The 24,290-nt window shown below is 41.0% G+C and overlaps 1 protein-coding gene, 1 long non-coding RNA gene and 1 other non-coding gene across 3 annotated transcripts; 2 read left to right on the plus strand and 1 right to left on the minus strand.

The window, feature by feature from the left end:
• The first annotated feature begins 346 nt into the window (after nucleotides 1-346).
• TRNAG-UCC (transfer RNA glycine (anticodon UCC)) lies at nucleotides 347-419 on the plus strand. Its single transcript has one exon. It is a non-coding gene; the product is annotated as a tRNA-Gly (tRNA).
• A 6,799-nt stretch (nucleotides 420-7,218) lies between these two features.
• ARPC5 (actin related protein 2/3 complex subunit 5) lies at nucleotides 7,219-17,287 on the minus strand. The gene is made up of 4 exons (XM_069546269.1): nucleotides 17,054-17,287; nucleotides 14,693-14,764; nucleotides 12,042-12,218; nucleotides 7,219-8,601 (listed from the first exon to the last, which is right to left on the minus strand). The coding sequence occupies exons 1-4, from the start codon at nucleotides 17,195-17,197 to the stop codon at nucleotides 8,539-8,541; spliced, it is 456 nt and encodes a 151-aa protein (XP_069402370.1). The 5' UTR covers nucleotides 17,198-17,287; the 3' UTR covers nucleotides 7,219-8,538.
• A 226-nt stretch (nucleotides 17,288-17,513) lies between these two features.
• LOC138416678 (uncharacterized) lies at nucleotides 17,514-23,351 on the plus strand. The gene is made up of 3 exons (XR_011247809.1): nucleotides 17,514-17,569; nucleotides 17,766-18,075; nucleotides 22,233-23,351. It is a non-coding gene; the product is annotated as an uncharacterized lncRNA (long non-coding RNA).
• Nucleotides 23,352-24,290: the final 939 nt, after the last annotated feature.

The raw sequence follows: 24,290 nt of genomic DNA on the forward strand, positions 1-24,290 counted from the left end.
CAACTTCCTCAAGCCCAGAGTTATCTCAGGAATTTCCCATTCCCCAGGATTCCCATATAAAAACTCTAATCTTCAATCTTAAAACTGGAATGTGAGGGCACCCCAGAAGTGTGGACAGAAATAAGCTTGCAATTCAGGGTACTTCCAAAATGGAACACCACATGATTATATTGAAGGTGGACAACATGGATCAATTAAGCAAATAAATAATTTTTAGTTTATGACCAATAGTCTGTTTAACTTGACTAATGAAATGAGAATTGTAGCTCTGGTTCTTGCTAAATGGAATTATGATGAAATGAATGAAAATAGAATTTCGTTAGTTAAAAGACATCATCTAGGGATTTCCCTGGTGGTCCAGTGGCCAAGACTCTGTGCTTCCAACGCAGGGGACCTAGGTTCAAACCCTGGTCGGGAAACTAAGATCCCACATCACCATGACTAAGACCCAACATAGCCAAATTTTTAAAAAAGACATCGTCTATGAAAATATGGAAAACAGGAATCTAGCGGGAAGCTGCTGTGTAGTATAGGGAGCTCAGATTGATCTCTGAGGTGACCCAGAGGAGTAGGGTGGTGGGGGTTTGAGGGAGGTTCAAGAGGGAGGAGATATATGTATTCATATAGCTGATTCACTTCCTTGTACAGCAAAACTATCATAATATTGTCAAGCGACTATCAGTTCAGTTCAGTTCACTTCAGTTGCTCAGCCATGTCTGACTCTTTGCCACCCCATGGACTGCAGCACTCCAGGCTTCCCTGTCCATCACCAACTCCCAGAGTTTGCTCAAACTCATGTCCATTGAGTCAGTGACGGCATCCAACCATCTCATCCTCTGTCATCCCCTTCTCCTCCTGTTCTCAGTCTTTTCCAGCATCAGGGTCTTTTCCAGTGAGTCAGTTCTTCACATCAGGCGACCAAAGTATTGGAGTTTAAGCTTCAGCATCAGTCCTTCCAATGAATATTCAGGACTTATTTCCTTTAGGATTGATTGGTTTGATCACCTTGCAGACCAAGGGACTCTCAGGAGTCTTCTCCAACACCGCAGTTCAAAAGCATCAATTCTTTGGCACTCAGCTTTCTTTATAGTCCAACTCTCAACTATACTCCAACTAAAAAAATACTGGGTGAAAAGCAAGACATAAGAGAAACGATACACTTTAAGGACCCCAACTCTCAGTCACTTTTCTCTTTTCTAGAGGAGTTACATATGTTGTGGGAATTGGCCTCTGCCTCATACTTTAGAAATCATCAAAAGGCAAGTAAAACTCACAATGAACAAATAGCAATGCCATGCTTTGTGTGCTGCTGAGTATGCCTCCAGCATTGCAGCGCTTCCTCAAACCTCTCTTCTGATTTCTATGCTTGTTAACTTCCGCATCTTTAAAGAGTTCCTGAGGAGGTTTTGTCTCTCAACAGTAATCCTCAAGTATTAAGATTTGAGATGTCCAGAGAAAGTTTCTCTGTCCTGGAAACATCTGCATTCCCCAAGCACCGGAGCTGTGTAAGAAGTGGGGTATGACTTGGGAGTCGGACAGATCTGAGTAGGAATCCGGTTCCTACCAACTGTGTGTCTTTTATCTCTTCTCAAGCTTCAGTTCTGAAAACAAAATATGATGGTACTGACACATACTCAGTACTCAATAAAGGGTGGCTTTTGTGTTTTAGTCTAACTACTGTCAGGGGCTTCCTAGGTGGCTCAGTGGAAAAGAATCCGCCTGCTAACGCAGAAGACGCAGATTCGATCCCTGGGTCAACTTCCTGACCCTGGAGAAGGAAATGGCAACCCACTTCAGTATTCTTGCCTGGAAACTTCCATGGACAGAGGAGCAGGGATGGCCACAGACCATGGGATGCAAAGAGTTGGACATGACTCAGCGACTGAGCTCAGCACTGCAGCACCAGCTACTCTCGCTGAGAACCTTGCTTTGGAAATTAAAAGCCATCACTACCACACGCTGGGAGTACTTCGTCTTTGGTTTCCTGCTATTTGTGCTATATCTGTATTGTATTTCATGCATTTCATAAACTTGGGTAACTCTGGGCCTCAAGGACCTTTTGTAGGACTTTTAAAGTTGTTTCAATGTTTCAGACTACTTTGAAATGAACTTAACATTTTAAGAAATGATGAAAAATATTTAAAGGATAAAATTATTCATTTCCATTTTTATAAGTGAAGCTCTCTACTGTTAACTTAAGATGCTGTCTTTCTTATAAAATTTCCCATTCTTTTACTACTATAAAAGGGGTGAGGGACTTCCCTAGTGGTCCAGTGGTTAAGAATCTTCCTGCCATTGAGGCGGGCTTCGATCCCTGCCAGGGACATGGGTTCAATCCCTGCTCCTGGAGGTTTTTACACGCCACGGGGCAACTAAGACCTCAGGCCACAACGACTGACCCCACACTCTAGAGCAAGTGCTCTGCGACAAGAGAAACCACCACAATGAGAAGCCCAACCACCACAACCAGAGAGTAGCCCCGACTTGCTGCAACTAGAGAAAGCCTGCACACAGCAATCAAGACCCAGCGCAGCCCCAGATGAATAAATAAATACTTTAAATTTAAATAAAGGGGGGAGGGTAAGACTAAGTAATCATCAATGTCTATTTCAGCTAAAAATTTTTTTTGAAAAGCTTGTGACTTTTTTGAATGCCTCATGAAGATACTTTACCAAAACTTAATCCTCTTAATAAATAAATTTCACTGTCTATAACATTATGTTAAAACATTAAACCCATAAAACAGCAACAATGAAACCTACTTCAACTTTCTCATCTTTATACTCCTTCCATTTCAGTTGGACCTGCCCCTTCTGCCCGTGCAAGGTCAAGTTCAGACTGATCTGTCTCCCTTTATTCCAGTCCACCCTGATCTTGCTACTCCCTCAACAAGGATTCAATCCATCTACAAATACTGTGTACCAGTAATAGGACACTAGAAATAAGAGGAATTGGAGAAAACAAAAGATGTTCAAATTCCCAAGTGTCACAGCCAGAGGTGAATTTATCATGTAGTGAAGGGTAAGCCTCAGGGTCCCCGACAGCATGTGCCCCTGCCCAGACCCTATTTCAATTTTAGGATTGTAATTCATATATTCTTTTTCTTAAGGAGACCTCTTCCTTAGAAACCTGGATCAGCCACCTCTGGCCATAGTAATGTAAAAAAAAACCCACCACTTTTACTACTCCTAATAATGTTCTTGCCTTTTCTCTGAGAGGATTAGGTTAATAAACAAAAATACATGCTGTCATTCTACTCATGGAAAGGAAAAAAAAAGAGAAAGAGGATATCCAGCACATTCAGGAAGGCAGGCCTTCTCAAAATTGGGAAAGTGGTGTTAGAGCGGAAGAAAACCATCAACTAACCAAGTAACTCCATCCTTCTCAGTTGGTCCTCCAGCACTGCCTGTGGGCAGCTCTCCAAGGAGCACTCAATGGGGAAAGAATGCTAGCTCACCCCTAGGGCAAAGGGGCAATTCAAGTCAGGAGAATTCACAGACGCTTTTTAACTATTTTAAGAAAGGTTAGAGAAACAATGTCACCCCAAGGAGGGGCCGAGGCACTGGGGCTGGAAAGGAGGCCAGTCTACAGGGAGCCACGTGGACACAGCACACAGGGTTGACTGGGCACCGGGCAGCAGAGCAGGCGGGGTGAGGTGGGTTAGGAGCCTGCTCCAGAGCCGGGAAGACCCCAGCCCTCTACCTATCACCTAGGATTGTTTCGAGGACAAACAGATAAAGCCTGGACAGACTGGGGTGCAGTCGCCAAGGGCACAGGTTCTGGAGCCAGCCCAGGTTAGAATTCCTGATAGCTGATTGACCATGGGCAGGTTTCTTAACCTCTCTGTACCTCAGTTTCCTCATCTGCAACATGGGGGAAATCACACCGCCTATGGCATAGGGCTCTTACGAGGACTAAAGGAGATAATACCCATAAAGCGCTTGGAGCCATACTTGGCATATGCCTGCTGGCCAATAAAATTCTCACCATCAGCCCCTAGTGAGCAAGCAAGGTATCTGGGCACTCACTTGGATCAAGACGCTGGTTCAGAACTGTCTGCTCTCCAGTCTGCAAAGGTGTGAAAGGTCTTCCCAGTGTCGTGTTCTATCAGGAGAAATCAAAAGCCCAGCTTGCTTGTCAGATTTTCTAACTGACCCCAAACTAAGATCAGCATCCTGATGTGAGGATGAAAACACAGGGCAGGTGAATTAAATGAGGCAGACTGGGAAAGGTCTAGGGTAGGATCTCTCAAATTTGAAAAATGCTTTCCCCTTTAAAGAGAAAAAGGCTCACAGACAGAACCTCTCCTACCTGCACTGTCAACCAATTAATCCTTGTTATAATAATTATACTGCTACTCACATATACACAGATAGAAAATTAGGATGAAGCTCCTTTAAAGCCCCTGTCATAGATTTAAAAGCAAAACAAAAATTACCAAATAATACATTCAAATTAAATAAATTTTTAAAAGTAACACTTATTGAACACAGTATTGGCTTGAAAATTATGAAATTGCCACTATTCCATCATCTTGTCTTACAAAGATAGCAGTTTCATATGGTTCAACCAAACATGTGAGAGCCACTAAATGCTTTCTGTAATTCCTACAACACTATTATTATTGCCCCATTTTCTAAAAGGTGAGAAAACTGGAGCACCAAGAAACGAGGACACATTTTTAATTTTAATTAAAGTTTCTAATTTTTAAAAAATTGTCTAAATTAAAAAAAAATTTATTTGGCTGCGCCATGTCTTAGGTCGTCATTGCAGCATACAGGATCTTGTAGGTGCTGCATGTGGGATCTTTGTAGTTGGGGCAGGCAAACTCAGTCATGTCATGTGGGATATAGCTTCCTGATCAGGGATGGAACCAAGCCCCCCTACATTGGCAGCATGCTGTCTTAGCCACTGGACAACTGGAAGTCCCTGGGGACACATTGTAAAATCTTCTTCAGAATTGGCAGGTACCCAAGAACTCATTTGCAGAACCCCTAGGGATGAACAGACACCTCTTTGGGAAGCTTTGGCCTAGGAGCACACTTCCTAATTCTAGAGAAAGAAGCAGGCCCAAAAGAGTTTGTTCAGACATTAAGTAATAGAAGGATGACAAGTTGGGAACAGCATCTCCTGCTGGAGGGAGTGAAGTGAAAGTCGCTCAGTAGTGTCTGACTCTTTGTGACCCCATGGACTGTACAGTCCATGGAATTCTCCAGGCCAGAATACTGCAATGGGTAGCCTTTCCCTTCTCCAGGGAATCTTCCCAACCCAGGGATCAAACCCAGGTCTCCTGCACTGAAGGCTGATTTTTTACCAGCTGAGCCACAAGGGAAGCCCAAGAATACTGGAGTGGGTAGCCTAGCCTTTCTCCAGGGGATCTTCCCAACCCAGGAGTCGAACCAGGGTCTCCTGCATTGTAGGCGGATTCTTTACCAACTGAGCTATCAGGGAAACCCCTTGGAGCTGGAGGGAAGGGGCCCCAAGGACCATTCTGCTTTGGTGTTTTCTTGTCTTTGTTTGGGGTGGGACAGCCAGTTTTCCCAGCTAGTTCTCCCAGGAAGACAGGTGCCGGCCCTTCTCGGGATCAACAGTTAAGGGGCATAATACTACATTATATGACATTAACTTTAGAATGCTTAAATCTTACTTCCCAATGAGGCTGAAAGCAACTTGTGAGCAAGATCCAGACATTACTCTTCCACTATGTACTTTGTGATCCTGGGGAACACGGTACATGCTTTAAAAAGACTCAGTTAATTTGTCCCATCTCCAGATGGATTTCACCTTTGTGTTGCTGGATTTCTCTAACACCTCATCATACTTACGATCAAGTGACTGTTACCTAAACAGTGCTGTTACTGAACAACTAACAAAGGCTTGTTGTTGTTTAGTCACTAAGTTGCGTCTGACTCTCTTGTGACCCCATGGACTGAAGCCCACCAGGCTCCTCTGTCCATGGAGTTTTCCAGGCAAGAATATGGCAGTAGGTTGCCATTTCCTTCTTCAGGGCGTCTTGCCGACCCACAGATGGAACCTGTGTCTCCTGCACTGGCAGGCTGCTTCTCTACCACTGAGCCACCAGGGAAGCCCCAACAAAGGGTCTGTGTGCCATTTCCCCCCCTTAAAAGTGGCAAAGACAAAACACACAAAAATAGTTAAAAACAAATAAAACCACTGGGATTGAAGTAGAAGGGCATAGGTGCTCAGAGGGCCCCTTAGCATTTATCTTTTCCCCACAATTCATGCTTCCTCTCACTCTTTTCAGGATGGTGCTCTGTCACGGTCAGCATCACTTGGGCTGATGTTTAGCTGAGACGCATCAGTCGAGCCACTTGTGAAAACAGCTGGCATGCATTCTGACTCCATACTGATGCTGTTCTATTATATAGTTTCTCCTGAGAAAAGCTGTTGGCAAATTTTGAGTACAATCATTCTTATGACTATAAAATATAGAATTCTGGAATTTCCTCCAACGCTATAGTCATGGAAGAGGTATTAAGAAGGATTTTATGAAAAAGTATTGCCATTTGGGCTTCCCTCGTAGCTCAGTCGGTAAAGAATCTGCCTGCAAGGCAGAAGAACTAGGTTCGATTCCTAGTTTGGGAAGATCCCCTAGAGAAGGAAACGGCAACCTGCTCCAGTATTCTTGCCTGGAGAATCCCATGGTCAGAGGAGCCTGGCAGGTTCCAAATCCACGGGATCACAAGTCAGACACGACTTAGTAACTAAACCACCACTGTTGCAATATCACTTGTTTTCATTTAAAGTTTGTATGTGGTTGTTATACCTACTCGACCACCTGTATTATCTATAGTTTAGTGTCTCTTACTCATAGCCCTCTGAGCTGCTTGTAAATTTCTAAAGCTTCGACATAGGAATCTTGTCAGGTGTAGTGGTAAAAGAGAGAATGCGTTGAGTAGATAAGGACAGTAGATGAGAGGTGTAACAAAGAGCTTGGGAGCTGGGAGTGGTGTTCATCAGGCTTCTAAAGAGCTATGGAATCACTCCAGAGTGAGTGATTTTAATAATCACTTCATTATTAACATTTAATGACTCTTTCCTCTTCTCTACTATCTTATATTTGAATAAAGTAGTCATATAAACCTTCTATGCAAAATTAGTTCTTGTCAAAGAGTATAATAACCTGGTGGTAAAAAAGGAAATCTTTCCTCTTCATTAACTATGCCTTCATAAGTATTAAAGTAAGACAAAAATAAATTATTCAACACTGACAATTTATTTTCTGAAGATTATCATTTTTACAAAACAGAACAAAAAGCAGGTATCAAAAACAGCAAAGAGTTTACAGAATTTCTGCACCAGTTTTCACACAGGTCAGTGATTATGAAACTGGTGTCAGATGTAAATACTAGATACACTCTGATTTCCCGCTTGGTCATAAGCATTCAGGTGGTTTGCTTTAGAGCTACTGAATAATTATAATTTTTCATAAGCACCGGTCATTTTTTGAGAATACATTTGGTTTGTCCAACAAAGTAAACACTTTTCGATGTGTGGTATTTTCTTTAAAAAAACACTGACCTAAAATACAGAATGTGTATGTATTTGGATCCGAACCAAATCCTTTGAGGTCCCAATTACCCTGAAGAACACTGAAGAAGACATTGATAGGACATATTAAATACTAGTTATATACCTCATGATGTCGAAGGCAGCTACTATAAGTCTAAAGAAAATATCTCTTCATTCAGAGGCTGCCCAGAGTTTGAACTACATCATAGTTTCCACATCTTTTCTGATTTGGAGTAGTTTCCCCAAATAGGGTCATATTATTGGAAAACAAAGTTTATGCTCGTGCCAAACAGGCTCTGGCGTTTTCTAGATGCATTTGTGTAGAACAAGATTCGCTGCTCTGTACCCTGGGTGGCCACACAGAAGCTCAGAGGCCACGATTCCGGGATGCGGAGAGGAGAAAGCAGACCTGAACGCACATCATCTGGAGGGAAGCAGAGACAGAGCTGGACTTGGCCATGGCGGTCAGCCACCGCCTGTTCCAGAGACACAGTTCGTTTAAATAAGGGAAGTTTGGTCCAGTTTTGCAATGTGAATAGCTGACAGTCTCTCAAACTTTTTTAAATATATAGAGATCATTTCCTGGCTAGCAATGAGTTAAGAAACTGGCCTCCAATTCTGATCAAATTTCTCACTATTAGTCAAAGCCAAAAAACCCCTCCCAAAAAACAAACAACAAACAAAGGAAAACCCAGCCAATAGGGGAACAATTGCACAATTAAAGTTGAGTGTAAATTATGCTATGTACAGACTGGTATCCACGTCACTGAAATCATTCTGAGATCATGACACACTCTTGTTGAAATATTTCTTTTATCGTATCCCAATTTTCATTTAGGGAAAACTGATATGTATGTAATTTTCTTCTGTATAGATATGAAAAGGAAGCAAGAAGGCAAAGCTGAGAGGAACAGATGCTACCCGCGGGGCAGCGGTGGCATTTGGTTGTTTTGGTCTTGGTGCCAGCAACTCCCACCCCATGGGAGAAATCCAGTTCCCGCCGGACTAGACGGTTTTCCTTGCAGTCAAGACTCGAACGATGGACCCCACTCCTCCAGCAGCAAGCGCCTAAACACAAACCAAAATGTCAGTATGGACAGAATCATAAAGGCTCAGTTCTCACACCAAGTAAAACATTTTTCTTCAAGGAAGGGCGTGCGCAGCAACTGATTTTGGATTCGCTAATTTTTTTAACAAGTATTTCTCGAGCACCTATTATGGGCCAGGCACTGTTCATGGCACTGGGGACACAGAAACAGCAACAACCAAAAATCCTTTTGAGTGCCTGCTCTCAGGCACTCACCTTCTACTGAGATGCTAGTTGACATTCTAGTGTGTTGTTCTCAAATAACAGTATGTTCTTAGAGATCTGCAGCATGATGTTCTTGCCAAAAACAGGTTGGGGCTGGGGTTAGGGTATACATTTAAATATAGAAAGTGAAAGTGAAAGTGAAGTCACTCAGTCGTGTCCGACTCTTTGCGACCCTGTGGACTGTAGCCCACCAGGCTCCTCCGTCCATGGGATTCTCTAGGCAAGAGTACTGGGGTGGGTTGCCATTTCCTTTTCCAGGGGATCTTCCCGACCCAGGGATCAAACCCAGGTCTCCTGCATTGCAGGCAGATGCTTTAACCTCTGAGCCACCAGGGAAGCCCATAAATTTAAATCTCACCATGAATTTAAATTAAGGATATTTCATGCTGCTCTTATTCTCAGCAGTGCCAGGAAGAAATTCAAACTGGGTTCGACCGTACTAAGCTCCAGTTTAAAGCACTCGGAGTTTGTCAGATTTTTCTTTTCTCAAGCTAAGAAAATACTACTTAATAGCTAAGAACTTAGGAACTTTGACATTACATGGAAAAACTGGAAGTTGTGATTAAGTATTAGGAATCTGAAGCTCTGGTTTGCTTGTGCTCAAAAACACTCACTGAAACACCTGTGTGTATTGGGTACTGTGCTAGAGGCTGGGGGTACAGAAGTGAACAAATACATCGAGACAGGGAAGAGACAGACATATCCATAGGCTATTTAGAGCTATGCTGTGGGTGCTAGGAAAGCACAGAGGAGGGGCGTATACACACCCTGAGGGTGCAGAGGAAAGTGGAATGGTGAGCTTACAGCTTCCTCGAGAAAATGACACATTAAGTGGATAAGTAGGTGACAGACTGACATAAAAGGATAAGGAGGCTCGGGGCAGAGTGAAAATCATAAGCAAAGCTATAGAGGTATGGAATATTATGGTATGTCCAGCTACCACAACACATTACTATGCTTACTGCTACAGCATGTGGGGAAGAACAACATGGAAGATGAGGCTGGACCTGGGAATTTGGACTCAGTTCTGCAGGGGACTTACAAGGGTAGATCTGGACACTAGAGAGATCATTCTGGCAACTGGGTGGAGAACAGATTTGAGGGAGGAAAAACTGATAGCCAAGAGACCATTTTAGGAAACCTTGGCAACAAACTGTGAGAGAGGCTGAGAACAGCTGCATTAGAGATGGTTGAGTGGACGATCTAAGAAGTATTTAGGGGATAAGGCTGGGAAAAACTGGTGACTGTTAGGAAGAAAAGAAGGCTTGACACATGCCTCAGTTCCCCATGTGAAAGAGGGAAGTAATTAGCATTCCTCCATAGTATTTTATGAGGATTAGTTAATTGAGTTAACATTTATAAAGTGCTTGGAATACAAGAAGTACTCAGTCAATGTTTGGTATGATCCTGAAACTATACTGAAACTAAGATGATAGGTTTCAAAGCTGGCTCTTTCATCTGTGAACTGAGGACAATAAAGATGTTTCTATATCTCATAGGGTTGCTGTAAGGATCACATGAAACAGAAACTAAAAGTGTAGTGGCTGTACAAAGCAATTAGACCTCAATTAAAAAAAGGATACAGTGGCTCATGAATAGGAAGTACTCCATGAACACGATGACTATACGAATTACTCTCCAAATTGATACACTGTAGAGTAAAAGGGAACTATCCATAATTATGTTGGAACAGGCATAAACTTGGGCTGTCTTGGGAAAAGTGAGAGTTATAATAATCCTATCCACAAAAGTTAGCTCTTTTTATTTGACAATGTATGAAGAATGAAGTGACTTGATCCAGGTTAAACAGTAAGTTCTGCTACCTGTTCATACATTGTAAGGGTGTTTTCACTCAGATATCCAGACAATAGATTCTGAAAAACTGAGTTTTTGGTAACTGTAACATGTTTTATTCAAATATTATCAATATAATGTAAGAGCTGGGTATTAAAAATTACCTTACCAATTTTTCACCTAAAGCTAAAAATCCTCCATAGCCTTTTTTTTGGGAGAGGAGGGGCTGGGGGGATGGATAGTGTACCAGCATCTGCTAATACTGCAAAGCAAAATGCATGAAAACAGAAAAAAGAAATTAAGAATTCTTGATCCTACTCCTGATTTCATTTTTTAGAACTGTGATAAAACATGTCACATAAAATTTGCCACATTAGCCATCTTTAAATATAAAATTCAGTGGCATTAATTACATTCAAATATTGTATAGCCATCACCACTATCTATTTACAATACTTTCCCATCTCTCCAAACAGAAACTCTGTACCCATTAAGCAATAACTCTCCAGTCTCCCTTCTCCCCAGGCACTGGTAATTTCTAATCCATTTTCTGTCTCTATGAACCTGCCTATTCTAGATATTTCATGCAAGCGGAAGTGAAGTAAAGTGAAGTCGCTCAGTCATGTCCGACTCTTTGCGACCCCATGGACTGTAGCCTACCAGGCTCCTCTGTCCATGGAATTTTCCAGGCAAGAATACTGGAGTGGGTTGCCATTTCCTTCTCCAAGGGATCTTCCCAACCCAGGGATCGAACCCAGGTTTCCTGCATTGTAGGCAGACGCTTTTACCATCTGAGCCATCACAGTATTTTGTGGAATACAGTATTTTGTGTCTTTTTGTATCTGGTTTATTTCACTTTGCATAATGTTTTCAAGGTTCATTCATGCTGTACCATGTAGATAAACATTTTCTGGTCAAGTAATATTCCCTTGTATGTCTGTGTCAGATTCTGTCCATCTGTTTGGGCATCCCTGATGGCTCAATGGTAAAGAATCCACTTGCAATGCAGGAGATGTGGGCTAATACCCTGGAGGAGAAAATGGCAACCCACTCCAGTATTCTTGCCTGAAAGATCTGATGGAGACGAGCCTGGTGGGCTACAGTTCATGGGGCTGCGCAGTTGGACATGAATGAGCAGAGCGACTGCACACGCATGCATGCACGTTCATCTGCTCATGGATGCGTGGGTTTTCCAGCTTTTGGCAATTGTTAAAGAATTCAAATCAGCATCTCAAGACCAAGGCTAGCAAGCATAAATCTAAACTTTCATTTTCATGCATTTATTTGTAGTAACCACCAATGTATAACCAAAGAGTCAAAACAGGTATTTAGGCTAGAGGTTGTCAATGTTTTTTCCATTACAAAAGAACCAGTCATACAGATTGTATAATTCATGACTTACCTTTTCATGCCACTGCAATAACACAGCACTGCTATTGTCAGAGGGGCTCTCAAAGCCTTTATAAATATACTTCATTAGGAGATCCACACCATTCTTGTCCAGGGATTGAACTGCTTTTTCAATATCGTTAGCTTTAAAAGAGATGAGCACCTTCAAGACAATGCTGCCTGCGCGATCCTGAAGGTAAATAAACAACAGATCGTTCAGTCTCATTTTTGTGTTGGGTAGTTCCAGTTTTTAGAAAGGCTGCACTGCGAGTGTGACATTCGGGTAGAGACCTGAAGAAAGGAACAGGACACCTTGGGTGTATCTGAGGCAAACATTTCAGAGAGAGAAGAGTAACTGCTGCTAGTGTGTGTTCAGTGTGCTCAAGGGACAGCAAGAAGATGAAGGGGGCTGGAGTGGAGTGCAGGGCAGGAAGTCAGAGAGGCAGTAGGAAGACAGAACGCGTAAACCCTGCAGGCCCTTATGAGAACTCTGGCCTCCAGTCACAGAAATGAGAAGCTGTTGGACTTCCCTGGTGGCTCAGAGGTTAAAGTGTCTTCCTGGAATGCGGGAGACCTGGGTTCGATCCCTGGGTCAGGAAGATCCCCTGGAGAAGGAAATGGCAACCCACTCCAGTACTCTTGCCTGGAGAATCCCATGGAGGGAGGAGCCTGGTAGGCTCTGGTACTGAGCGACTTCACTTTCACTTTCTTTCTTTCTAAGAAGAGTGATGTCATCTGACTTACATTTTAACAGGACCAGCTGGCTGTCATATTGAAAATAAGCCCGGGGCAGCAGGAGGGTGGGGGGAGCAGGAGACAGAAGCCTGGAGGCCAGCTTGGAAGTTCCTGCACCAAGACAGGCTGGCTTTGGCTGGCATGGCAGCAGCAGAGGCAGCCAGAAGCAGACAGAGTCTCGACATATTTGAAGGTAGAGCTGAAAGGGTTTACTTACAGATAGATGTAACAAATTATCAATGTATTAAATCAATACATTTCACTTCTTGATTTAAAAAAAATAGACCAAAAGAAGGAAACTGAATTATAGTTCTACCCTCAAGCATCCTTCAGAAATGTTATTAATAAATAAAAATTTAAGTTTCTAAAACTTATTTTTCATTTCACATCTATAGTCAAGTGACTATAGGTATTAGAGTGGTCTTCATTTATAATGATCTTTTTCTTTGATGAATGACTGCTCCAACAGCAGTTGCTTTTCACCTAGCAAGCCAAGTACACAGAACACTTAATTTCCCCTTTCAACAATGTTTCTCTTTCTATTCAACACAAAGTGATACCTTCTGCATTCCTGCCGGTCATGATCTTACAGTATGCTTCTACCACCTTTTGCTGTCTTCAGTTTAAAGACTATGCAATTATCCGTTTAGAAAAATATCCTTGTATGGAGAGCTATAACCTCCCACCCACACGCTCTGATTAAAAAAAAACACCCACAAAAAAGCAGAAGGTGGTAAAACGAAATTTCAATGACGTTACTCACTTTTAAAAACCAAAGAAGCATTTCCTCTTATAAAAGATTATGTTGCCTAGATAATAATGCATTTACCTGTTATTATTTACTAGTATTTAACTAAGGAGATACTTGGGGCTCCTAGGATGTGTGAATGGCTATGGACAGTGGGGGGGTCAATGCTCTGGGTGTGGGATTATGGATGATTACATTTTTATTCCCCCATATTGCTGAGTTTTCTACAATACTTAACAGAACTAAACATTAAAATTTAATCTGAAAAAAAAAAGAAAAAATTTAATCTGGGCTTTAAACAATTAAGTAAATAGGTTCTTAAGAATTACTGAAAGATGGTTAAGAGGCAATGTAATTTTACAACTTTTCTGAAGGGTAGTATGGCAATACCATATGTAGCCTTAAAAAAATGTGCAGTCTAAAATCCAGCCATTCACTTCCAGAAATTTATTCAAAGGAAACAATTCAGACTTTACCAAGAATTGTTCATTTCAATACTATTTATGACAGGAAAAAAGTCAATAAATATATGATGAAAGTTTATATATAACTAAACTGCAGGATTATCAAAATACAGATGTTAAAAAAGATATTATAGAAATAAACTTATTACCAAGTAAAGCTGTTCATGTATGCTGCTATACAGATGAAAAGCAGTTTATCTATTTTAATTAAAAGAAAAACTCATAGAAAAACTCTATAAGCATACAGCAACAACAAAAAGTAATGATTATCTACAGGTATGGAATTATAATTATTTTCATTCCCCCACATTTCTGAGTTTTCAATAATATTTAACAGAATTAAATATTAGAATTTAATTCTATGAAAATGGTAGAATTTTAAAAAATCTTTCAAAAGCAAGTAGCATGTGTTTATTTTGTGAAAGTTTCACTTGTTCTTCAAGCCTTTGCTCAAATTCGACCTGAGTGGCCTCCTCTGAAAACACACAGATGTCTCGGTCATTAGAACTTAAGTCTACCTACCACGCAGCGTTATCACAACTCAATTTTGGAGCACTAATTTTTTATATAGGTTTTCCACCTATCAAACTACATTGTAAGCTCTTCTATGTCAAAGACGGCAAACAGTTAAGCCATTTGCTGACTGTGTGACACTTTGGAGGGTTCTGGTAAGAAGGCTGAGACGCCAGCACAGATCGCGTGTTGTCTGTGACTCACCTTCACTGCCTGACTCTTGGTGTTGATGGGGGGGTTTTTCAGAGCTGCCTGTAGGGCAGCTGTCATGTTTCCTGTGATGGAGGTTAAGGGGATAGCAGCAAAGGGCAGCCCTCAGGAAAGCACTGGAACTCCCAGGAACCACTGGTTCTTAAGATTTGGTGTTATGCATAGAAAGAAAAATTACTATGGTTGCTAGTTCAATACTGGAAAATTCAACATGTTCGTTTCAAGGATGTCAATCAAAGATAAAATACTGAAAATGAAAGAGAGCATTAAATTTTTAAAAAATAAGGCAAAAACTGTTTTACCCTTGGCTCTAATTATTAACTGAGCACCTTAATAACCTTTCATTTTCCAGTAAAACACATGTGCAAACATTATCCAGAGTGACATTTAAAAAATTCTAAAATATATATCAGAATTATTTAGGTCCCCAAATGAAACAGACTGTCTGCCTATCCTTTGATTAGAATTATATTCTATATTAATTGAAATGCTGGTAGAAAAGTGCTGGCAGATTACTCTAGCAATCTGAATGATATACATTAGCAATCTCTCAATATTGATGTTAAGAGGCATTACAGAAGATAAAATAATGACCTGTAGGTGGCAGCTTAATTTTTCTGTTTTTTAATATTTTCTCTCATATTTCATAAAGGTCATTCAAACTGCTTTAGGCCACACCTATTAAATTTAGTCTTCCTTTGAAAGCACCAGTGAGTTAGCAAGAATGAGGAACAGAAGGCCAATCACACTGTCAGAATGTACAGTCATTGCCCTAAAAGGAAAACCTCACAGAGTTCACTTGTTCCTCCATCTGTAGTGCCTGATCAGGGCTTGTCTCTTCTTGTTGAGACAAGAAGGGACAGTATCTTTATATTTCAAGATGAATTGATTTATTTTATTTATTTATTTTTTAAGATGAATTGATTTAAAAGCAGATCCACTATAGGGATACAGCAGTACCATTGGAGAGTCATCACGTCACCTAAAAAAAGTTAGTCTCGCAAAACATCATTTATGCATCACGAAGAATGTTTCTACACAGAATAATCTTCACCACTTATGTTCTAAAGAAAAAGGTCTGACTAAAAAAACTATGGTTAGTGGCAGGCTGTTATTTTCAAGGCTTAATGGACTTATAGAGAAGCGTCCCGTTTGCAGACTGGCTCACTTATGAGACTGCTCCCCTCCACCCCAAACACTTAAGTATGTTAAATAATGCAAAACAGCAACAGCTGATTGTGACAGTAACGGAAATCAAAGAAACATCTGTATGTTGATAAATGTTTAATGCTGTATTTTAGGTGCCTGTAAGACCAGCTGTGGCTGCTACCAAATATTTTCACTCATGTATTTCCCCATTTAATTTAATAGGCCACTGATGAGGAAAGTCTAAAGAGCCTTCCTAATCTTATGAATACACCCAAGAATAATTAGAAATGAGTGAATTCAGTAATTGACAATCTCTAAAACGACAGCCTTGGTTATTGCAACATTTACATTTTTTCCAAAAAAAGATCTCATGCAAATACTCCCTCAAAGTTATGAATATTCAAATATGCAAAACCCAAACCAGGAACTGACAGCCACATTTTAACTTAACGGAAACGATTCCATCATTACAAAATGATTCGGTTTTGTACAAATGATTCACTTTTTCCTATGTTATTCTTTGGCGTTTATTTAAAATATTTCCAGGGATTCTCTACATGCATTTTCCGTCTAGCAGGTAAAACGCTTCCAGCTTCTTTCTGAGCAGTTTTGTACTCATTCCCTTTCCCCTGGTTAACCAACTCTGTGCAACCTGTATTTTGTCAAATCCCTTCCTCTTAAAAAAAAAAAAAAAAGGCGTCCACAAGCTTAAAAAGACAGAAGGGCCTCAATTCTGCAAGCCTCCCCATGTCTCCCGGCGTGAAATAACGCTGCCACAACAAAACCACCACCACAATAAAAAGAAAATCACTGAAGAAAAATGCCCGCTCCTCCCGATCGGACGTGGGTTCTAATGAAAACCCGATAAATACGATCTGAGAGGACCACTTAAGCTCCCTGCAGCTCCCCGACTGACCAGCACCAGAGCCGCGAGGGCGCGGCCGTCCCCGCCGGTCCCCGGGAGGCGAGAACTCCCGGCGCAACCTGAGGAATCGGGGGCGTGGACAGCGCGCTGGCAAGGTAAGTTTCCGAGGGCGGGACCCGGGGGTCTCGGGAGAAATAGAAGAGCCCTCCTGCCCACTCACGACAGGGAGCCCACGGAAGCGGGGGTCCCTGCCCTCACGCCCTGCCCGCAGCTGGGTCCCGGAAGAGGGGCCGGGTCGGGTGGGGTCGGGTGGGGCGCGAAGGCCAGCGAACTGAAGGATATTGCCGCAGGCAGGAGTCCACCTCGCCCTCGTCGGGCCCGGCCTGCCCGTCGCCCCCGTCTTCCTCATCCACGAACTTGTTCTCGTCGTACTCATCCACGTCCACCTTCCGGAACCGGGCCGACGACACCGTGTTCTTCGACATCCCCGCTCCGGACCGGCGGCCGAGGCCTCCTCTAGACGCTGCCTCGACCTTAGCAAGCCCAGCCCCAGCGGGAAGCCGCAGACTGGCGCCTCCACTTCCCTCTTCCGCTCAGAGGCGTAGCCGGCAGCCGCGTCTCGGGTGGTTCTGGGCCTGCGCGCTGGCCGCGCTCCTTCCTTCTCAGGCTCGCGCCTTCCTCGACCCTCCTACGCCGCCCCCACGCGCCCCACAGCCGGGCGCGCCGGGGCGGAAGCGCGCTGGATGCAGCGCGCATGTGCGGACTCTCTGCGGGAAAGGGGCGGAGCGGAGCGACAGAGGCGGGGGCGGGAGGGGGCGGGGCAGGAGGGAGGGCCCAAAGCGGTGCCGCCGGTAGAGGTAAGAGGCGATTGGGCCTCCGGGTCCGTCACGTGATCCCTAGGGGGTTTCCATAGAAACGCTTCTCTGCGGTCCAGTCTCGGGGGGGGGGGGCGGGGGTGGTCTTAGGTTGGCGGCGATGGGCGCTGGGGGCAGGTGGCCTTGGCCTTGCTGCCGCCGCCGCCGTCAACAGCCTGTCGTCGGGGTCCCGCTTAAGGTCCGGCTGGCACGGACTTACCCGTGAGCTGGGATGGATTGGTTGCCGGACCAAGTCTCCTGCAGTTGGCAGGAGTATGGGGCGGAGTGATGCACGCCCAGTCGCTCAGCATCGTTCGAGTTGTCAGAGACCTCGCTTCGGACCGTGTACTCCCCGTGGCTTCGTTCCCGAGCCGGGAAGCCCCTTTCTCGGCTGTGGAACTACGCTGCGCGGCCAGCTTGAGGTCCCCAAGGACGGAGTCGAAAGGTCACATCTTATCTGTCAGTGCTGTGTAATGGCAAGCGACTGCACCTGCAGAACTCGAACCTAGGTATCATAAACTGGGGAGAAGCGGGAGGTGTCTGGGCAGGGGCTTAGGGTCCGGTGGCAGGACTGGGATGAACCTGTGGAATTTGGGGTAGGGTCAGCCATTGACATCTTAAAATAAGTGGTTATTTGGAGTAAGAATGCTAGAAAAAGGTAGGGGCGAGTTACACTCTGGCTCTGAGGCGAAACAAAATGTGTGAGGATTAGTTGAAACCAGATCTTTAAGATTTATTTTTATCGCTTGAGATTTATATGATCCTCCTAGGCCAGCGTCTTATTGTATTTGACACCCCCGTTTCTGCGAGCAAAGCTCTCCCTGAGCAGGTAAGAGCACTAAAGCACTAAATTTGAGGAAATGGTAGTTGGGTGCTATGTCTAACACTGAAGCACAAATATTTGCAAAGTGAAATTAATTTGGATATTTATCAGGTTTAGTTTAATTCCACCTTTACCGGAAGGCTGGCTGCTGCCCTGTTAAATGCCTCAATCCTTGGTTTCCTGTACTGTAATTGAAAATAGCACTTGGCTTATAATCAGAAAACCTTGGCTTGAGTCTTGATTCTTCCTTCCACTCATAACCTATTGATTGAGGCAGGCCACTTAAAATTCTGAATGTCAAGTTCCTCATTGCTAAAATGGGGCTAATAATGTGTACTTAACAATATTGTTCTGAGGGTTAAACACAAGAAATTGTTTGAAACTCTAAAAGTCTGCCTCAATGCAAATTGCATGTTATCTGTACCATTGATTTTGGCACTAGTCTTATAAATTGCTTAATGATATATTGTGTGATATATTGCCCCTGGAAGAGAGAGAAAAATTCTGGAGGGCAGACACTGTCTTATTTCTTTTCTTTTCTTTTTGAATTGAAGTACAGTTGATTTACAGTGTTGTGTTAGTTTCTGGTGTACAGCAAAGTGATTCAGTTGCGCATACATATTGCATCTTCCTTTACGTCTGACATAAAACTGAGCATGCAGAGGGTACTCAGTACATTCAGACACTCAATTATTCATTGATGAATGAATAAATGTGAAAGGCAGTACAGTTTGAGGGTCACACAGAATAATGAATTAGAAGAGGAAGAGAGATCTCAAAGTCAAACCTTTGTTGGACATATATACATATGTGTATATATAGCTGTATCTATATCAATTTGTATCTATATACATATGTATGTAGAGATAGATAGGTAGACAGTTAGATGGTAGGTAGATACTTCCAGAATGAAATGCACCCCTTTTTCTTGGGAGGAAGAAGCAACATGGCATTTTCTTTTCCCAGTTAAAGTACCCTCAATAAGATTATCATTAAGTAATAGAAGTGACATTTATTTAAGTCACCACTCAAGTTATGAGCCAATACACTGCTGAAAACTCCCTCAAAGGCTGTCTTAAGACAGCCAAGGAAAATTTTCTACCTGTTGGCAATATATATTTTAAAAAGTCTTATACCAAAGTATCAGATCATTACTATGGTGAATGGCATTACATAACCTAGAATAAAGATTTTTTAAATGTTTTTTTCTGAGTTTCAATCTTTGGTGACTTTAGTAAGAACTGAATAATATGTTTGTTTAAATGCTAAAGATGGTTGTACTTTTTGTTTTTGTAAGTCACGATTTTCTCTGAAGAGAAAATTGAACATTAGAAGCACATTTGAGAGCAAATGGAAACAAGAATTCAAGAACTAATACATCCCTTCTCTTCCATTTCTATTCTAAATAAGTAGGGCTTATTTAAGAAATTTCTTTATTCTTTTTTTTTTTTAGAACTGGGAAAGAATACCAGAGTGGAAATCAACTTAAGGGAATAATGAGGGGAATTTTAAAACTCAAGTTGTTCAAGGGTATAATTGTTTTGAATTATGCTGGGTGTGTTAAATGTGTTAAATATAATTAATTAGTTCTCAGTCACATAATGCATATTACATTTCAGATATAATTATGTTTAAAATGTCCTTTTCCAGTGCATATTTTTTGTCTCACAATAATAAATACCTAGTCCACAGTGGGTGCTCAACACCTTTCTATCCAATGAATTAATCTGACAGGTTAATTTTGGAATCATATTTAGAGGCTGAGATTTTTAATTCTCTTCCCATCTTCATTAGCTAATAGTCAACTCTATATAAAGCTTTAGAGAAATTTCTTTGTGTGTATATGAGTGTATGTGAAGAAACCAGTCCTTCATAATCTTTTAATTGGAAAATATATTCTTCTTTCTTGCAAATTCCAAATTTTTATTGTTGATTGTGGCACTTAATTTATTTTAAGTAATATTATTTTTCCTACTTTAACTTTCCAAGTGAGTGCTTATTCCTGAAATAAAGGATCCATATGGTTTTAAGACATTTTATTTATTGTGCACATAGCCTGGTTTGGTTCAGTGCTAAAGTAATACTGAATCTGAATCTGAATGTCCCCAAGATTAATGCTGCAATGGTAGTATATACCTCTTTCTGATTTTCTGTGACGAAGGATGTTTTTAGTTTAGTTCAGTTCAGTTCAGTCGCTCAGTCATGTCCGACTCTTTGCGACCCCATGAATTGCAGCACGCCAGGCCTCCCTGTCCATTACCAACTCCCAGAGTTCACTCAAACTCATGTCCATCGAGTCAGTGATGCCATCCAGCTATCTCATCCTCTGTCGTCCCCTTTTCCTCCTGCCCCCAATCCCTCCCAGCATCAGAGTCTTTTCCAATGAGTCAACTCTTTGCATGAGGTGGCCAGAGTACTGGAGTTTCAGCTTTAGCATCATTCCTTCCAAAGAACACCCAGGACTGATCTTTAGAATGGACTGGTTGGATCTCCTTGCAGTTAGAAAGGATTTTGATAAAACTAACTAGTAACAGATCTCTCTTTTCAGACATTTTAAACCAAGTACTTTGCCTACTGTGTGCTTCTTCCCCCCAGTTTTGTCAATATTAATTTACAAACTAAAACATTGAATCCTGTACACTATTTTTTTTATTTGAAGTGGAAGGGAATTCAAAGTTAATCAAATATGTTGAAAGTATTATAAATAGAAACCAAATAATTTTCAGTTCTGGTAATGATAGTTTAATACCACTGTTCTCTAGCAGCATAATTATTACAATGTAAAAAGATTTTTAGCATGTTATCCATAGATTATGTTATGTTTTAATACTTGTGCTTAATATCCAAATGAGCTGGTTCAGTGTTGAAATACCAACTTTCAAATCTTCAGGTTTTTGTGATTAATTTTAGCTTTACATAACCTTATGTTTATACACTGAGGTAGAGTAGATAGGGTGAACTATTTTATGATTCAAAGATTAAAAACCTTTTAAAATCTGTACTCTTGTCTCAGGCAAAAAGTTTAGTGCTAAATCAAAGATTAAACCTTGTTTGTTAAACATCCTTGTGAATGGGACTCTTTCTGTTAACTTTTTTTTTTTTTTTACCTCTTTATGATAATATAAAGGAAAGCTATCAGTTTTTTGCCTGAGAAATCTCATGGACAGAGGAGCCTGGCAGGCTACAGTCCATGGAGTTGCAAAGACTCAGATACAATTTAAGTGACTGAGCATGCACATGGGCTTAAAAATTTACTTATTCTATATTCCTTCCCATTACTGTGGCCTCTTATTAATGCTAACTATTGTTTTAAGTCTACACTTATTGTCACAATATAAATCATAGTATTTGAAGTAATCATAATTTACCTATTTTCCAATATTTATATTACTTTGATTTTTCTTATCTTATTATACTAGCTAGACTCTCAAAAATCAGTGTTGAAAAACTGAATAGTAGGCTTCTTTGTTTCTATTTTTAATAGAAATATCTTTGGTATTTTACCAGTTTTTATTTTCCATTTCTTTATGATTTTTAGGAATCACAGCTGAAATTATCAAATGTTTTTTCAAGGGATCTAATGATAAAATCTTATAGGTTTTGTTCTTTTAATTTATGAATATGATGAATTGTATTTATATTTTTTCTGTGCTAAATCATTCCTATTAGGTTGGTGCAAAAGTAATTGCAGTTTTTGCATTGTTGAAATTTGCCATTTGATATTAGAATACATTCTAAATAAATGTGATTATGTTATACATCATTTTAATGTGCATTTCTCTCTGTGTTTTTTTTTTTTTGCTAATGACTTATTACTTGCTGTTTATTTTATATTTATTTTAGACTATGGAAGTGATGTTAGACAAAAAGCAAATTTGAGCCATTTTCTTATTTGAGTTCAAAATGGGTTGTAAAGCAGCAGAGACAACTTGCAACATCAACAATGCATTTGGCCCATGAACTGCTATGAACGCACAGTGCAGTGGTGGTTCAAGAAGTTTGGCAAAGGAGATGAGAGCCTTGAAGATGAGCATAGTGGCTGGCCATCAGAAGTTACAGCAACCAACTGAGAGTATATCGAAGCTGATCCTCTTTCTACTACTTGAGAAGCTGCCAAAGAACTGAACCTTGATCATTCTACAGTCATTTGGCATTAGAAGCAAATTGGAAAGGTGGAAAAGCTTGATAGTAGGTGCCTCATGAGCTGACCGAAAGTGAAAAAAATCGTTTCGAAGTGTTGTCTTCTCTTATTCTACGCAACAACAGCAAACCATTTCTTGATCAGACTGTGACATGCGACAAAAAGTGGATTTTATATGATAATCAGCAATGACTCAGTGGCTGGACTGAGAAGAAGCTCCAAAGCACTTCCCAGAGCCAAACTTGCAGCCAAAAAATGTAATGGTCGCTATTTGGTGGTCTGCTGCTGGTCTGATCCACCAAAGCCTTCTGAATCCTGGCAAAACCATTACCTTTGAAAAGTATGCTCAGCAAATTGATGAGCTGCACCAAAAACTGCAGTGCCTGCAGCTGGCACTGGTCAACAGAAAGGGCCCAGTTCCTCTGTGTGACAATGCCTGGACGCATGTTGCACAACCAGTGCTTCAAAAGTTGGGCTGCGAAGTTTTGCCTCACCCGCCGTAGTCACCTGACCTCTTGCCAACAGATCACCACTTCTTCAAGCATCTCGACAACTTTGCAGGGAAAGTGCTTCCCCAACCAGCAGGAGGCAGAAAATGCTTTTCAAGAGTTCATCAAATCCTGAAGCACAGATTTTATGCTACAGGAATAAGCAAATTTATTTCTCATTGGCAAAAATGTATTGATTGTAATGGTTCCTATTATTAATAAAGATATATTTGAGCCTAGTTATAATGATTTAAAATCCTTGATCTGAAACTGCCATTATGTTTGCACCAACTTAATATATTTCAAGAATAAACTATTTCATTACTGTTTTAATTACTTGTTAGATTTGGTTTGTTTATATATATATATATATATATTTAACATGATTTCAGAGTCTCTATGTATAAGATTGGTCCACAGTTTTATTTCTTTGTGTTACCTTTATCCACTTTTGCTATTAGGATTAGTCTAGCTTTGTAAGGTGATTTGAGAAGATTTCACCATTTTTTCTATGCTCTGGAATAGTTTGAATAATAGAAAATTACCATACTGTTTTTTTTCTTTGAAAATTGTAGAATGTGCTTACAAAATTATTTGGGCTTGCTCAGTTTTATGTTCTGTGGTTACTGACTTGTTTGGTTTTTATTTTCTTAGTAAATCATGCATTTCATCTAGACTGGCAATTTATTGGCAAGAAGTTCCATGAAATATTTTCATACAATTATTTTAATGTCTTCCATGACCACAGACATACTGCTTTTCTCATTGCTACTATTAACTATTTAAGCAAAATATTAAAATCAATCAACATAGTTTTATTTTCTTCTGAAACTTGATTGTTACAAATTCTAGTACCATATCTTTACTTTGTATAGAAAGTCGCTATCTCACACTTGGAGGGCTGATAAAATTTGAAAGATTCTACAATTTCTATCCCTTTCTACTGTCTGTTCTTACTGTGTTAATATTTTATGAACAATAACAATGACTTAATGAGTGTTTACTGTGTTTTAGACACCTGGTCAATAAGCTTTTTACTTATATTATTTAATCTAGGGCCAGGAGTTAGTGTTCCCATATTATAGATGAGGAAACTTAAGGCTCAGAGAGGTTTTGTAACTCAGCCAGTTATGCTCAGTCTGACTCTGTGCAACCCCATAGACAGCGGCCCACCAGGTTCCTCAGTCTCTGGCATTCTCCAGGCAAGAACAGTGGAGTGGGTTGCCATTTCCTTCTCCATATGCTCAGCTAGCAAGTGGCAGATAGATATGG

Source organism: Ovis canadensis, chromosome 12 (genome assembly GCF_042477335.2).
Source record: "Ovis canadensis isolate MfBH-ARS-UI-01 breed Bighorn chromosome 12, ARS-UI_OviCan_v2, whole genome shotgun sequence".
NCBI lineage: Eukaryota > Metazoa > Chordata > Mammalia > Artiodactyla > Bovidae > Ovis > Ovis canadensis.